General features: G+C 43.1%; 1 protein-coding gene across 2 annotated transcripts in view; it reads left to right on the top strand.

Moving 5' to 3' along the window:
- DLL3 (delta like canonical Notch ligand 3) overlaps positions 1-16403 on the top strand; it is a 157342-nt gene that overhangs the window by 15275 nt on the left and 125664 nt on the right. The window contains exons 1-3 of one of the 2 annotated variants that reach the window (XM_081018899.1): positions 3788-3984; positions 5574-5631; positions 16039-16296. In XM_081018899.1, the coding sequence (XP_080875025.1) occupies positions 3982-3984; positions 5574-5631; positions 16039-16296 (319 nt within the window). In that variant the 5' untranslated portion in view covers positions 3788-3981. Of the gene's footprint in view, positions 1-3787; positions 3985-5573; positions 5632-16038; positions 16297-16403 lie in introns of those variants that run through there. The other variant, XM_081018900.1, reaches the window with a different exon arrangement.

The raw sequence follows: 16403 nt of genomic DNA, 5'->3' as shown, positions 1-16403 counted from the left end.
GCCATTTATGAACATGACAGTCTCGCCTCCCATAACAGTACTTTTGAAGTAAAACTAAAGTTAAAACTCTTTAAAAAAAAAATTTATTGATTTTCCACATCTATTTATTTATTTTTTCTAAAATTTTTATTGATTTTCCAAAAAAATTTTTTAACAAATAAACATAGATCTCAACAGTTTTTAAACCAATCCTAATAACATTGTTAAATGACTTCCTCGTATCCCCCTAGTTGAATTTCAGTGTATGTCATTTTAACAGTTTTCCAAAACCAATTTTCTTGTCAGATTAACTTGTTCATTTAACATCTTTCTTTCTTTCTATTTTGGCATTAAACATATTAACTCCTAAAATTACATATTTAAATCCTAAGCCTATCTAACATTTGCAAGCTTTTCCAATTAAATTAACTTAACATATTTAACTAAATAGTCTTTAAATTTCCTCCATTCCTCCTGGTACTCCTCCTCCTTCTGGTCGCGGACTCTTCCAATCAGGTCCGCCAGCTCTGAAAAATCCATCATCTTCATCTGCCATGATTTTCCACATTTATAACAGATATAACATATAAAACACACAAAAGAAAACACGTTACAATACTAAAATAAAGAAACAATAATATAAACACTTATTACTTCTAAAACCCAATTTAACTTTCCTTGTCAACTGACTGAATTTCATTCTATCACCTTGTAACAGTTCTCCAAAACCGTCTTTCTAATAAAATTAACTCCTTCAATTTACTACCTTCTTCTCTTTTCTTAATAATCTAAATCCATAATGGTTTACAATCCATTCTTATTCTAATCCTAAGCCTATTTGATACTTTCAAGTGTCTTCTAATTATGTTCTGTTACAATATTTGGCTAAATAATCTTTGAAGTTCTTCCAATCTTCTTGATAATTCTCTTCTTTCTGGTCGCGGATTCTTCCAGTCGGGTCGGCCAGCTCCAAAAAGTCCAACATCTTCATCTGCCATTGGTATTTCTTGAGATTTCCAGTTTTTAGCTAGCAGCAGTCTTGCCGCTGGAGTGGCATACAAAAACATCTTTTTGGGGCTAAAGTCAAAACTAAAATACAGCATCTGCTAATTTTTTTGGCACATATGTCACTTGGTCTGCTTCTACCGACCTGAAGGGAAGAGTTATGTGAACAGGAATTGTTGCGGAGGAAAATGGCCGAGTCCCAGCGCCACCCACTCAAAATGGCGGCACTCTTGCCTTTCCAGAATTTGAGATTATTATTATTTTTCTAATTGGAGCCTTGCGTAAAATCGAATGAAATGCATTTAACCACAAGGAGGACAATAGCACAAGGGGCTATTGTTTTGGCATTTTTGTGAAAGAATCACCAGCCTTGTTGAACACAAAATCAACTGCTGGCCCATTTTGAAAATAACTGAGACTCAAAGTTGTTGTTGTTGTTGTTGTTGTTGTTGTTGTTGTTGTTGTTGTTGTTGTTAGTTACCTGCCCTTTGCCCTAAGGTCCCAGGGTGGGATGCAACATGAAAACATCATATTAAGAACACTTTAAAACACAATCACAAAAAGTAAGGTGGCAATTACTGTTATCCTTGAAGACTGAGGAAGAAGTTGAGGCCTCTCATTGCACCACAATAATAATAATAATAATAATAATAATAATTTATTTATACCCCGCCCATCTGGCTGGGTTTCCCCAGCCACTCTGGGCAGCTTCCAACAGAACACTAAAACACAATAACCTATTAAACATTAAAAGCTTCCCTAAACAGGGCTGCCTTCAGATGTCTTCTAAAAGCTTGGTAGTTGTCTTTCTCTTTGACATCTGGTGGGAGGGTGTTCCACAGGGTGGGTGCCACTACCAAGAAGGCCCTCTGCCTGGCTCCCTGTAACTTGGCTTCTTGCAGTGAGGGAACCGCCAGAAGGCACTCGGAGCTGGATCTCAGTGTCCAGGCTGAACGATGGGGGTGGAGACGCTCCTTCAGGGATACTGGACCGAGGCCATTTAGGGCTTTCAAGGTCAGCACCAACGCTTGGAGTTGTGTCTGGAAATGTCCTGGGAGCCAATGTAGGTCTTTCAAGACTGGTGTTATATGGTCTCGGCGGCCGCTCCCAGTCCCCAGTCTAGCTGCCGCATTCTGGATTAGTTGCAGTTTCTGGGTCACCTTCAAAGGTCGCCCCACATAGAGCGCATTGCAGTAATCCAAGTGGGAGATAACCAGAGCATGCACCACTCTGGTGAGACAGTCCATGGGCAGGGAGGGTCTCATCCTGTGTACCAGATGGAGCTGATAAACAGCTGCCCTGGACACAGAATGGACCTGTGCCTCCATGGACAGCTGTGAGTCCAAAATGACTCCCAGGCTGCGCACCTGGTCCTTCAGGGGCACAGTTGCCCCATTCAGGACCAGGGAGTCCCCAACACCTGCCCACCTCCTGTACCCCCAAAACAGTCCTTCTGTCTTGTCAGGATTCAACCTCAATCTGTTAGCCACCATCCATCCTCCAACCGCCTCCAGGCACTCACACAGCACCTTCTCCGCCTTCACTGGTTCTGATTTAAAAGCTGGGTATAATCTGCATATTGATGGATGCCCAGCCCAAACCCCCTGATGATCTCTCCCAGCGGCTGCATGTAGATATTAAAAAGCATGGGGGAGAGGACAGAACCCTGAGGGACCCCACAAGTGAGGGGTCTGAAAACTCAACCCCCAACACCACTTTCTGGACACGGCCCAGGAGGAAGGAGCAGAACCACTGTATAATAATGTGTGAGGGAAGTGCCAGCTGGTTGCCATTCTACATCTCTGCCCCAACATGGCCAACACATTTTAGTCACAGTAGGCCTTGTAATAATAATAATAATAATAATAATAATAATAATAATAATAATTTATTCTTTATACCTCGCCCATCTGGCTGGGTTTCCCCAGCCACTCTGGACAGCTTTCAACAAAATATTAAAATACAGTACATATCAGGCCCATTCTGGAAAGGCAAGAGTGCCGCCATTTTGGGGGCTGCTGGGATTCGGCCGTTGTCCTCAGCAACCATTCCTTTTTTTTTTAATAAGATATTTATTAAGCTTTTTTAAAGTATTACAATAAAAATGAAAAAATAACAAAAATACAAAATAAAAATAGTTAAAAACACACAAAATTTCCATTGCTTGTTTTCCTTTAGCTTGTTTCCCGGGCCTCCTCATACCTCCCTTTTTTGTTTTTTTTTAAATGATATTTATTAAAGTTTCCAAAAAAAAATACAAAAAATACAGAATACAGAAAGAAAAAGAATAAAGAATAAAGTGTTTTTTTAAAAAAAAATATATAACCAAAGAAATAATAAAAAAAAAACCATACCAAATAAAACAATTAAAAGGACATTAAGTTTCCATAACCTATCTTCCTTATACTTATTTCAGCAACCATTCCTGTTCACATAACTGTCCCCCTCTGGTTGGTAGAAGCCTCCACAAGTGACATATTTGCTAACAAAATATGCAGATAGCTTTTCTTCTTCCTCCTCCTCCTCTTCAATTTTACTTCAAAAGTAGTTTGCTGTGGGAGGTCAGGCTGCTGTTCAAACGTGGAGATGGCGTATAACCCAGTCTCACAGTCAAAATAAATTAAAGCAATTCTTTAAAAAGATAGCTAAAAAGACTCTTCTTAAAAACCCAAAAACTCCCTTAAAAGAACAAGTCTTCAATAAGGTTATATGATCTAAGAAAGTCTTTAAAAGAATCCTTTAAAAAGAATTTAAGAATTATAATGTCGCACCTTAGAGACCAACTGAGTATAATACAACTCTTTTGAAGACTTGATTCTTTTAAGGAAGTTTTTAGGTTTTTAAGAAGAGTCTTTTTAACTACCTTTTTAAAGAATTGTTTTATTTTGACTATGGCAGACCCAACATGGCTACCCACTTGAATCTCACAGGTTTCATTAAAGTGGTTTGGACCCTGTTCAACAAATTGCAAAAAGGGAGCAGATTTTATGATGACTGATGGTTTGTGGATTTTTTTTGAGAGAGAAAGTGTGTTTGTGTGTTATTTTTATTTTTTTGAGTTTTATTTATTTAAGTTCTTATATTACATCGGTAAACATTATTATATTACATCACAAGGCTTATTATAATATAATTTTCAGCATGTATACCAAGTTTATATACAGTGGTACCCCGCAAGACGAATGCCTCGCAAGACGGAAAACCCGCAAGACGAAAGGGTTTTCTGTTTTGGAGGCGCTTCGCAAGACGAATTTCCCTATGGGCTTGCTTCGCAAGAAGAAGGCCCATAGGGAAATCTCCGGGGACCTCTTTTAAATGCTGGTGGTGGGGAGCAAAGCCTTCCCCCCCCTCCGGCCTTCAGAAGAGGTCCAGGAAGGCCGGTGGGGGCCGAAAGGCTTTGCTCCCCACCGCCAGCATTTTAAAAGCAGTCTGGGATAGCAGGGAAGAGCTTCCCGCTATCGCGGACGGCTTTTGAAGGCAGGCGGGGGGGAGCAAAGACTTTCGCCCCCCGCCCGCCTTCAGAGGAGGTCCTGGACCTCTTCTGAAGGCGGGCGGGGGGCGAAAGTCTTTGCTCCCCCCTGCCTGCCTTCCCGGGAGAGCGGAGAAAGGCAGCGCGTTTCTCCGCTGTCCCGGATGGCTTTTGAAGGCAGGCGGGGGGGGCAAAGACTTTCGCCCCCCGCCCGCCTTCAGAAGAGGTCCAGGACCTCCTCTGAAGGCGGGCGGGGGGCGAAAGTCTTTGTCCCCCCTGCCTGCCTTCCCAGGGGCTTTTACATCGCCCCGGACAGCGGAGAAGTCCTCCGCTGTCCCGGGCGATTTTAAAATGCCGCCCGCCAGCATTTTAAGATCGCCCCGGACAGCGGAGAAGTCCTCCACTGTCCCGGGGTTTTTTAAAATGCTGGGGGTGGGAAGAAAAGCCCTTGTCCCCCCCCCCCCCAGCCTTCAGAAGAGGTCGGGGGACAGACTGTCCCCGGACCTGGTCTGAAGGCGGTTTCCATAGGAACGCATTAATTGATTTTCAATGCATTCCTATGGGAAACCGTGCATCGCAAGACGAAAAACTTGCAAGAAGAAAAAACGTGCGGAACGAATTAATTTCGTCTTGCGAGGCACCACTGTACAAGGTTTATATAGCTAAAGAAGAGAAACAAGGACAAAAAACTATTCCAAAATCATATATGTACCAACACTTTGGACTTCCCGTTGTATATTCCTTTTTTACAAATGAATGTACTCTTATTATTGTATATTTCTTTACATTTTATCTAATACATTCCTATATCAGTATGTACCCTTGGTCTTATTTCTCAACTCGGTCTCTCTCCAATGTGTGTGTGTTTTTAACGAATGTTTCAAAGGATTTTTCTTCTGTCGTGTGCTGCCACAAATGTGCTTACAGGTTTAAACGGTGGGATATAAATGTTTAAATTAAGGGAAATTGAGGTTCTCCCATGTTCCGTATGCTTGGGGGCTATTCTAAACTTGGAATTGTTGTTGTTGTTTTTTGCCAAATTAACCCCCTCATGAGTATTGAAAACTGGCAGCTTTTTACAGTCTCTCACTTGTCTTTTCTCTTCTTCCTTCTCTCCCAGGGCACCTTTTCCCTCATTATTGAATCTTGGAGGGCAGAATCAGGTGAGCCTTCGACAGGTAAGTTAAAAATAAATAATCAATCAATCTTTATTACAGTTCAAACAAATCATTACAAATCAATACACAATTCATACAGCCCTACCTCCAGGTTAAACAAGCATTTTGTTTAGAATATAGGGCTCATTTGTTCTTGCAACCACCGATAAAAACTTTGCCACTGCTAATGTTCTAGCGTTTGTCCGGTCTTCCAATAGGAACCTGACATAGTGAGCCTCTGATTTTCCCGGGAAAGGTACCAGCAAGGGTAGTATCAGTTCAGCCCTGGCTTGCTCATATTTTGCACAATGCAACAAAATATGTTTTATGGAATCGATGTCTTGAGCACACGAGCAAAGTCTGTCCTGGTAGGGAACTCCTCTCAACCTGCCATCCAACACTGCTAAAGGAAAGACGTTTGGTCTGGCTTTGGTGGAAAGCCTTCGGTAGTTTGGTACTGTCAGGTTTTTAATGTAAGATGTTAACTTAAAGACATGCCCATATTGTACTCCTACTGCCAGCGGACTACAGACTGCGTGTGATCGAGATCGCAAGTCACTGTGTGCATTATCCCATAATCTTTGCTTTAACATCTTTTGGGCGCCTTCATAACCCAGGTAATACAGTTGGGGGGGGGGAGAGACAGACCAATAGAGGTGGCTTTTTTAGCCATCGCTTCTCGGCCTTTTGGCTAAGATCAAGTGTAATAAATAATAATAATAATAATAATAATAATAATAATTAATAATAAATTTATTTATATCCCGCCCTCCCCAGCCAAAGCCGGGCTCAGGGTGGCTAACAACAATAAAATAATACACCATTCTAAAATCGTTCTAAAAATCACCATTCATTATAAAATTAATTCAAATCAAATTGATGGCAACCATAAATAAATAAATATACAGTGAAAATATTCAAAGTGCTGCACATTCATGATAAGTCCAAACAACATTCCTGTAAAGTAGGCCAATAGCACCCAAAGCAATAAGAGAAAGATGAAACAATGACCAAAAAATACATTAAGGGGGCAGGAATAGGAAAGTTATCGTGTGAGAGATATAGAAAGCGCTACATTCCTTTTTTGTTTTCATTGAGTTTATTTACAACACACACACACACACACACGTCAAACTAAACTGAAAATATTAGTACAGAATCAAAAGAAAAACAAACAACAAAACACACACACAAAAATACAAATAAGACATAACGTACGGAAACTTACACAAAACAAATAATCAATAATATATATGTACCATAATAAAAAAATTCCTTCCAGTAGTACATTAGAGACCAACTAAGTTAGTTATTGGTATGAGCTTTCGTGTGCATGCACACTTCTTCAGATACCACTTCTTCAGATACCTTCTTCAGATATTTCTTGCATGTACACGAAAGCTCATACCAATAACTACCGTATTTTTCGCTCTATTGGACGCACCGGACCACAGGACGCACCTAGTTTTTAGAGGGGGAAATCAAGGAAAAAAATATTATTCCCCCCCCCAGCCCCATAGAGCCACGGACAGGATGCGCGCTTCCTCTTTAGCCTTGAGCAGCATCTTTAGCCTTGCACAACGGGATGGATCGCGCCTGCTGTCCACCGGGGCTGGACTAGATGACTCCTGGGGTTCCCTTCCAACCCCGCAATTCTATGACCACGGAAGGTGTTGGGGGTCTCCACCACTGGAGGCTTTTAAGCAGCGGTTGGGGGACCATCTGCCTGGCGTTCTTTAGCTGTGATTCCTACATTGTGAGGGGGCTGGGCTAGATGACCCTCGGGTGGCCCTCCCAACTCTATACAGTCCTACAATTCTGTGGCAGGAGATCCACAGCCACTTCACACAATGCCCACTCCCAATTTTCATCGGAGAGACATGTGGCTTCACTGTCTAGGTAGGTACCCCCCTACCTGCCACTCTTCCCCCACCCCACTTAAGCCGAGGGAATACCTGCCCAGAGAAGCTCCCAGGTGAGGCAAGGGTTAAGATCTACCTCTGGTAAATGGCTTTGTATCCCCCCTCTTTCCCTTTTCTCTTCCTCTTCTATGCTATTTCCTTCTCTTGTGTTTTGTTTAATCTGTTTTTATTGTATACTAAAATAAAAGTTGCAAAGTTTCCTTTTTTATAATATTCCCCCCCCCCTCCAAACTAAAACGTTAATCTAGATAAAAACACTGATCCAGAGGAAAATAAGGGGGTGGAGAAAGGACGAAGAAAGAAAAAGAGGTAGAGATAGAGAGATTTTTTAAAAGTTGGCTTCTTTAGCCTTGCACAGCCTCCCACGACTGGAGAGATTGTGCAAGGCTTTTCTAGAGGAGGGAGAAGGGACTGACTGGCCGCGTCAGTCCCTTCTCCCTCCTGGGGAAAAGCCTGCAAGAGCCGCGCGAAGCTTGTGTGTGGCTCTTGGGGGCTTTTCCTGCCTGCCTCCCCCCCTGCATTCGCTCCATAGGAAGCCCAGACTTTCCCCCTTAGTTTTTAAGACGGAAAAACTGCGTCCTATGGTGCGAAAAATACGGTAAGTTAGTTGGTCTCTAGGGTGCTACTGGAAGGAATTTTTAATTTTGTTTCGACTACGGCAGACCAACACGGCTACCTACCTGTAACTTTTCTTCTAATTGACTTCCTTCATCCTCAACACGGTTTGTTGTTGGTTTTTTTTTGGTAAACGGTCTCCTTTTTAGAATAATAATAATAATAATTTATTTATACCCCACCCACCTGGCTGGGTTTCCTCAGCCACTCTGGGCAGCTTCCAACAAAATACAGTGGTACTTCTGGATGTGAACGGGATCCATTCTGGAGCGCCGTTCGCATCCTGAAGCGAAGGCAACCAGTATCTGCGCAGGTCACGATTCGCCACTTCCGCACATGCGCGTGATGTCATTTTGAGCGTCTGTGCATGTGCGAGCGGTGAAATCCGGAAATAACGCATTCTGTTACTTCTGGGTCGCCCCGGAGCGCAACCCGAAAACCCTCAACTTGAAGCATATTCAACCCGAGGTATGACTGTATTAAAATACAATAGACCGTCAAACATTAAAAGCTTCCGTAAACAGGACTACACTCCTCTTTTCTTTTCTTTCTTTTGCATATAATTTTATTGATTTTCAAATTCTAACAATTATATAGTACCATAACATAACAACCATTATCCCATTTGCCCTGCCGAGCATACGACTTCCCTCCGTCCTTTTTCTGGTTTCCTTCTGTTACCTTTTATTTTGCACATTTGTAACATCTCCATCCTATATTTATCTTAACTTGTCTCAACACTCTCTTTTATCTTAAATAGAATGTTAATTCTTCTCACGAAGTGAGCCTTATCTTAGAAAGTTTTGAGGTAAAACTGTTCCTTTAAAAATGTGTACCAGAAAGGCTTATGAATTATCCTTAAAATTTCATATGTATATATTTTGTATCAAAGGTCTTAAATGTTTGTGGGTTTTCGCTTTTGAGTCATTCTGATGTCTGTTAAACATATTGTTAGCCATGCAGTTTTGTGCAGATGCTTCCATTTGTGTGTGTGTGTGTGTGTGTGTGTGTGTGTGTGTGTGTTGAATTGTAAAACTTCAGAGTTGGAAGAGGGACCCTCAAGGGTCATCTAGCCCAACCCCCGGCAAGGCAGGAATGGTAGCTAAGAAATCCCTGGCAGATGGCCATCTAACCTCTGCTTGGAAACCTCCAATGCAGGAAAGCCAACCACCTTCCAAGGGAATCCGTTCCACCGTCAAATGGCTTTTATCGTCAGAAAGTTCTTCCTAGCATTTAGTCGGAATTTCCTTTCTTGTCATATGAATTCATTGGTTCGGGTCCTACCCTCTCCAGCAGCAGAAAACAAGCTTAAATTAATAATAATAATAATAATAATAATAATAATAATAATAATAATATATTTTATTTATACCCTGCCCATCTGGCTGAGTTTCCCCAGCCCCTCTGGGCGACTCCCAATCAAGTATTAAAAACAATACAGCGTTAAATATTAAAAACTTTCCTAAACAGGGCTGCCTTCAGATGTCTTTTAAAGAGAAGACAGCTGCTTATTTCCTTCTTCCATGTGGCAGCCCTTCGGATACAGTGATACCTTGGTTATCAAACCTAATCCATTCCGGAAGTCCGTTTCTAAACCAAAGCATTCCAAAGCCAAGGCACGCTTTCCCATATGAAGTAATGCAAAACAGGCTAATCCGTTCCAGACTTTTAAAAACAACCCTTAAAACAGCAATTGAACATGAATTTTGCTATCTAAAGAGACCGTTGATCCATAAAATGAAAGCAATAATCAATGTACTGTACTATAAAATAAATAAATCGGTATTTTAGATGATAAAAATTAAAATTATTATTATTTCTTACCTGCACTGATGATAGTCATTGTTTGGATGGGGGGGCTTTTATTCATTTCCACAGTCACACAATCAGTCAATCATTAGCTGAACTGGGTTCCACACAGTCACAAAAACAAATGAACCGAAAAAGCCTCAAAACACAAAACGCAAAACAAATAGCAAAAACAAAAGCACCAAATATAAGCTCCAAATATCACCTTAGAACACTGCAATTGGAAACGGAAGGCTTGAATTACAATGGGGGGGGGCACAAAGAAGCGCAACAGGAAACACAAGGGGACGCAAAACGGAGCACTTTTGGCTTCCGAAAAAATGTTTGAAAACCGGAACGCTTACTTCCGGTTTTGCACCGTTTGGGCTCCAAATTGTTCGTGAACTAAGCTGTTCAAAAACCGAGGTACCACTGTATTTAAAGATGTCAAATCACCTCTCAGTCTCTCTTTCCTTCCCTAATAATGTATGATGATGAAGAATATGAAATACAGATAGTGGAACACTGTTTTCTCCCCAGTATCCTCCTCCTGTTATATAGGCAGGAGTGGAGGTGTTGAAGCTTTTTTTTCTTTTATAAATGTTATTTTATGTTTAATTTTCTCATATATGTATTTTAACAAAAAAACACCCCACCCCACAGTCTTTACATGATCGATCCATATTTTCTTCGACTTCCCTCCCCACCCTTCTGTGTTTCCTTATTTTGTATCTTTTTACTACTGCAGAACCAATTTATATCTAATTAATAACTTCCCATTATATTCCTTTTTAATTATCTTTTACTGCCCGAGTTTATGTCAGTCCTGCTGAAAAAGAAGTGGTTTGCTAAAGATCTCAGAGTTCATACAAAGATGAGAAATGAACCAGGCAGCTCCTAGTTAGCTGATCTATGGATGAAAAGCAGTATACATATTTAATAATAATAATCGGGGGAATGGAGAAGAAACATAGATGCTGGAAATGAGGCTTATTCCAAGCCTGAATTGTCTGAAAATAAGTTCTTCCTGAGGTGTAAAAAAAAATGTAATTAAAAAGTGGGATGCTGTAGGGAATTCTATTGCTACACCTTGTGGTAATAATAATAATAATTTTTATTTATACCCTGCCCTCCCCAGCCATGGCCGAGCTCAGGGCTTCTAACAAGCAATAATAAAAACAAGTTGAATTAATACAACTTAAAAACAAGATTAAAATACAACATTAAAATATTGAAACATTAAAATATTAAAATACAGTCTCATAACAGGAGGAGAATGGAAAAAGAAAAAAGAAAGAGGGGGAGGGAATCGAATTGACTCCAAGCCAAAGGCCAGGCGGAACAACTCTGTCTTACAGGCCCTGCGGAAAGAAATCAGATCCCGCAGGGCCTTGATCTCATGAGACAGAGCGTTCCACCAGGCTGGAGCCATCACTGAGAAGGCCCTGGCTTTGGTTGAGGCTAATCTGACTTCCTTAGGGCCCGGGACCTCGAGGGTGTTGCTATTTATGGACCTTAAAGTCCTCCGTGGGGCATATTGGGAGAGGCGGTCCCATAGGTACGAGGGTCCTAGGCCGTGAAGGGCTTTAAAGGTCAAAACCAGCACCTTAAACCTGATCCTGTACTCCACCGGGAGCCAGTGCAGCTGGAAAAGCACTGGGTGAATATGCTCCCATGGCAGAGACCCCGTAAGGAGCCTCGCCGCGGCATTCTGCACCCGCTGGAGTTTCTGGGTCAGCTTCAAGGGCAGCCCCACGTAGAGCAAATTACAGAAGTCAAGCCTGGAGGTGACCGTCGCATGGATCACTGTGGCCAGGTCGGGCCATGAATGAAACCCATGAGCCTGGAAAAAATCTCAAAAAGCCTAAAAATACTTCTCAGAGTGCCATTAAATCCTTACATGACTATTTCATTCAAAATGAGAGCTCTGAAAAGAATGCACTTACATGTAAGGGACCAGGGCCCTGGAGAATATTCTCACCTCACCTCACTAACCAGGGCTCTGTATTCAGAGTTCAGGCAATCTCAAATACTGCACTTAAAATATTATGACCACAGTGTGATCTGTGGAAATTGGAACAAATTTGCATAATTCCATATTGTGTAATTCTGGTTTGGGTAGTCAAGGGGAGAGGCTCAGGAGCAAAACTGGAAATAAAAGCTGTTATGGACATCACAAAATACCCATTTCAAAGAAGAAACACTGACTGTGATCAATGCCTGCCCCCATAGACAGCGCCCCTTCACAAAACAAAATACAGACAAGAAGCAGAAAAACCCCTCCTAGCAAAAAACAATTTCTATCCTTAGCAAATAAAAAGTAGGAGCCTTAGTTGGAATTGTGGTGTCCAGAGGTACGACATGGGGGGTCCCAGATGTAGGATAGCTAATGCCCTACACACAGTGACGGTCAAACTTCTTTAGCTTCTGAAATCTTTGTAGGCATCAACAGTTTCAAACATACCCCACAAGTGATAGGAATTTACACACAAGGAAATGGTAGTTTCTTCGGAAGCTGGGTTCTGCACTCATGGCCACATTTTGCATGTCTTCTTTGCTTCCGCACCATCCCAGAAAACTCATCAAGCGTGGAAGTAATTGTTGGAGCACACAGCTGTCCATCTTAATAATAGCATCCTTATTTTGCTAAAGGGGACGCGGGTGGCGCTGTGGGTTAAACCACTGAGCCTAGGACTTGCCGATCAGAAGGTCGGCAGTTCGAATCCCTGCTATGGGGTGAGCTCCCGTTGCTCGGTCCCTGCTCCTGCCAACCTAGCAGTTCAAAAGCACATCAAGTGCAAGTAGATAAATAGGTACCGCTCCAGCAGGAAGGTAAACGGCGTTTCCGTGCGCTGCTCTGGTTCGCCAGAAGCGGCTTAGTCATGCTGGCCACATTACCCGGAAGCTGTACGCCGGCTCCCTCGGCTAATAAAGCGAGATGAGCGCCGCAACCCCAGCGTCGGTCACGACTGGACCTAAGGGTCAGAGTCCCTTTACCCTTTACTATTTTGCTAAGCTTTAGGAAGCAGGATAAGCCATGGTTTATGAAGTTCAAGATGTGTTTCTGGTCCTCAGGTGTGACCATTTGGATCATTTTAGAAAAACAGCAACAATCTACAATCAAAATGTTATTAATAGAAAATGTTATTACTAGAAAAGCAATGAAAGGACACAGATAACAGCTAGTTTTGCGTAGCGGTTAGGGGGCACAAGATTGAGATATTTGCTCACCCATGACGCTTACTTGGTGCCTTGCAGAATGCCGCAGCAAGACTCCTTACGGGGTCCTCGCTGCGGGATCACATTCACCCAGTGCTATACCAGCTGCCCTGGCTCCCGATGGAGTACAGGATCAGGTTTAAGGTGCTGGTTTTAACTTTTAAAGTCCTATACGGCTTAGGACCCTCGTACCTACGGGACCGCCTCTCCTGGTATGTCCCACAGAGGAACTTGCGGTCTTCAAAAAAAACATCTTGAAGGTCCCAGGCCACAGAGAAGTTAGGCTGGCCTCAACCAGAGCCAGGGCTTTTTCGGCCGTGGCCCCGATCTGGGGGAGCGCTCTGCCACAAGAGACTAGGGCCCTGCGGGACTTGACATCTTTCCGCAGGGTCTGCAAGATGGAGCTGTTCCGCCTGGCCTTTGGCCAAGGCACAGACTGACCCCCTCTCTCCTTCTGTAATCCTCATAGAACTCTAGCCCAATGGTTGCCATTAATTTGATTCTGAATTGATTTTAGTATGTATTTTAATTAATTGACTGTGTGATTTTATGTACACTGTGCTATTTTTACTTGTTGTTAGCCGCTCTGAGCCCGGTTTTGGCCGGGGAGGGTGGGATATAAATAAAATATTATTATTATTAGGCCAGTTACTGTCTCTCAGACTAACCTACTTCACAGGGTTCTTGTGAGGATAAAATAAGGAGCAGGAAAAACATGTACACAAACGTGGAGTAGTAGTAAAGAATCCCAAGGTTCTTTTATATTTATTGTGTGACGGCATTTGTAATGCTTCGTACAGTTCTGGTCATCGCAAAAAGGATATTATAGAATTGGAAAAGGTTCTGAAAAGGGCAACCAAAATGTTAAAGGGGATGGAGCAACTCCACTATGAGGAAATGCAGCATTTGGAACTTTTTAGTTCAAAGGTGAGTAAGAGGTGACCTTAAAAGGTAAAGGGACCCCTGACCGTTAGGTCCAGTCGTGGCCGACTCTGGGGTTGCGGCGCTCATCTCGCTTTATTGGCCGAGGGAGCCGGCGTACAGCTTCCGGGTCATGTGGCCAGCAGGACTAAGCCGCTTCTGGCGAACCAGAGCAGCGCACGGAAACGCCATTTACCTTCCCGCTGGAGTGGTACCTATTTATCTACTTGCACTTGATGTGCTTTTGAACTGCTAGGTTGGCAGGAGCAGGGACTGAGCAACAGGAGCTCACCCTGTCGCGGGGATTCGAACCGCCGACCTTCTGATCGGCAAGTCCTAGGTTCTGTGGTTTAACCCACAGCGCCACCCGCGTCCTTACATAAGTTTATAAAACTCATGCGTGGCATGGAAAAAGTGAATAGAGAAAAGCGTTTCTCCCTCTCACAACACTAGAATTCAGGGGCATTCAATGAGGCTCAATATTAGATGATAAAGTATTTCTTTACACAGTGCAGAGTTAAACTATGGAACAGGAGGCAGTGATGGCCACCTGCTTGGGTGGCTTTAAAAAGAGGATTGGGCCGTTTCATGGAGGAGATGGCGGGCATGATGGCTGTGCTCTGCCCGTACCTTTCCCCTCACGTGCGCATGTGACCAGTACAGATGTGAAGTGTGCTCTCCTGACTAGCTTCTAGAGAAGTATCCAGTATGAATTTGGTCATTTTGATGTGCACAGAGCTTTTTCCAGCACGTTTTCTTGAAGCCCCTTCCTTCCAAGAGCCTGTGATTCTTGGATTCAAAGGTTTGAACCTCACTTCTTGTTGGCTATTTGCAGTTTAGTAGCGCTGCAGAGAGCTTGCTGGGGAGACCATGCATAACAAGGAACTCAAAAAGAACTTTAGCCAGGTTTTAATAACAAAACAAAAACTCCTTTTACACTAAAGATAACTGTTATGTACTGAAGTTCTCACCCTGGGCCAGCAGGGGGATACCGTAGATAGTTATGCAAATGAAGGATCGAAAGTGACGTTCTGTGATTGGATAGTTTGTATGCAAATGAAGGATCGAAAAGTGACGTTCTGTGATTGGATAGGTTTAGAAAGTTGCAACAGTTACAGTTGTTCTGGAGCTCTATATAAGCAGGCTGACTGAGCTCCTCAGTTCAGTTCTGTTCCAGCTTACAAATAAAGAGCTGCTTTGGAAGAATCGCTGTGTCATCTGATATGTTCGCCCACAACTTAACAATAACAACAACAAACATGACCCAACCACCAACCCATCCCCCAGGGTGATGAGAGAGCTAGGTGCTGCTCCTTATATACTATGCCCAAATGCTGACACAGCTTAATTAGCACAACCTAGCAGCACCCGCTATGTTTCACAGCTGCAAGACTGGGTCTCGTTATTTGCCCTGGCCCTTAAAGACATACACAACTTGTGAAACAATAATGAACCTTCACATTTTACAGTGACCATTCAACACTTCTGGCTGGAGGTATATCTCTTGCTCTCCCTGCCCACCATTCCTCCCATTGCTTAATACCTTTGGGCATTACACCTGTTTAGCCTGGAGAAGAGGAGGTTAAGGGGTGATATGATAGCCATGTTCAAATATATAAAAGGATGTCACATAGAGGAGGGAGAAAGGTTGTTTTCTGCTGCTCCAGAGAAGCGGACACGGAGCAATGGATCCAAACTACAAGAAAGAAGATTCCACCTAAACATTAGGAAGAACTTCCTGACAGTAAGAGCTGTTTGACAGTGGAATTTGCTGCCAAGGAGTGTGGTGGAGTCTCCTTCTTTGGAGGTCTTTAAGCAGAGGCTTGACAACCATATGTCAGGAGTGCTCTGATGGTGTTTCCTGCTCGGCAGGGGGTTGGACTCGATGGCCCTTGTGGTCTCTTCCAACTCTATGATTCTATGATTCTAATGACCTCTCCATCTGCCAACTTCTTTTCTCCAGAGGATGCCCAGAGGTTGATTAGTCGCTTGGCTACGCGCCGCCGCTTGGCTGTGGGTGAGGACTGGTCGCAAGATGTGCAGCTGGGAGACCAAAGTGAGCTGCGCTACTCCTACCATGTCACCTGCGATGAGCACTACTATGGGGAAAGCTGCTCGGACTACTGCCGGCCGCGGGACGATACCTTTGGGCACTACACCTGCAATGAGCTGGGCAGCCGAATCTGCCTGGCAGGGTGGCGGGGCGAATACTGCTCTGAACGTAAGTAACCTCTAAGGAGAGGAGGATGGTAGAAACCACAGCTTGTAGTAGTAGGGGGAAGGAGTAGAGTTGAGACGCTGGCATTTCACTGGCATGAATTTAACACG

The sequence above is a fragment of the Podarcis pityusensis genome (genome assembly GCF_964106645.2).
Source record: "Podarcis pityusensis genome assembly, chromosome: 8".
In the NCBI taxonomy this organism is placed as follows: Eukaryota; Metazoa; Chordata; class Lepidosauria; order Squamata; family Lacertidae; genus Podarcis; species Podarcis pityusensis.
This window is presented reverse-complemented; position numbering and strand designations above follow the sequence as displayed.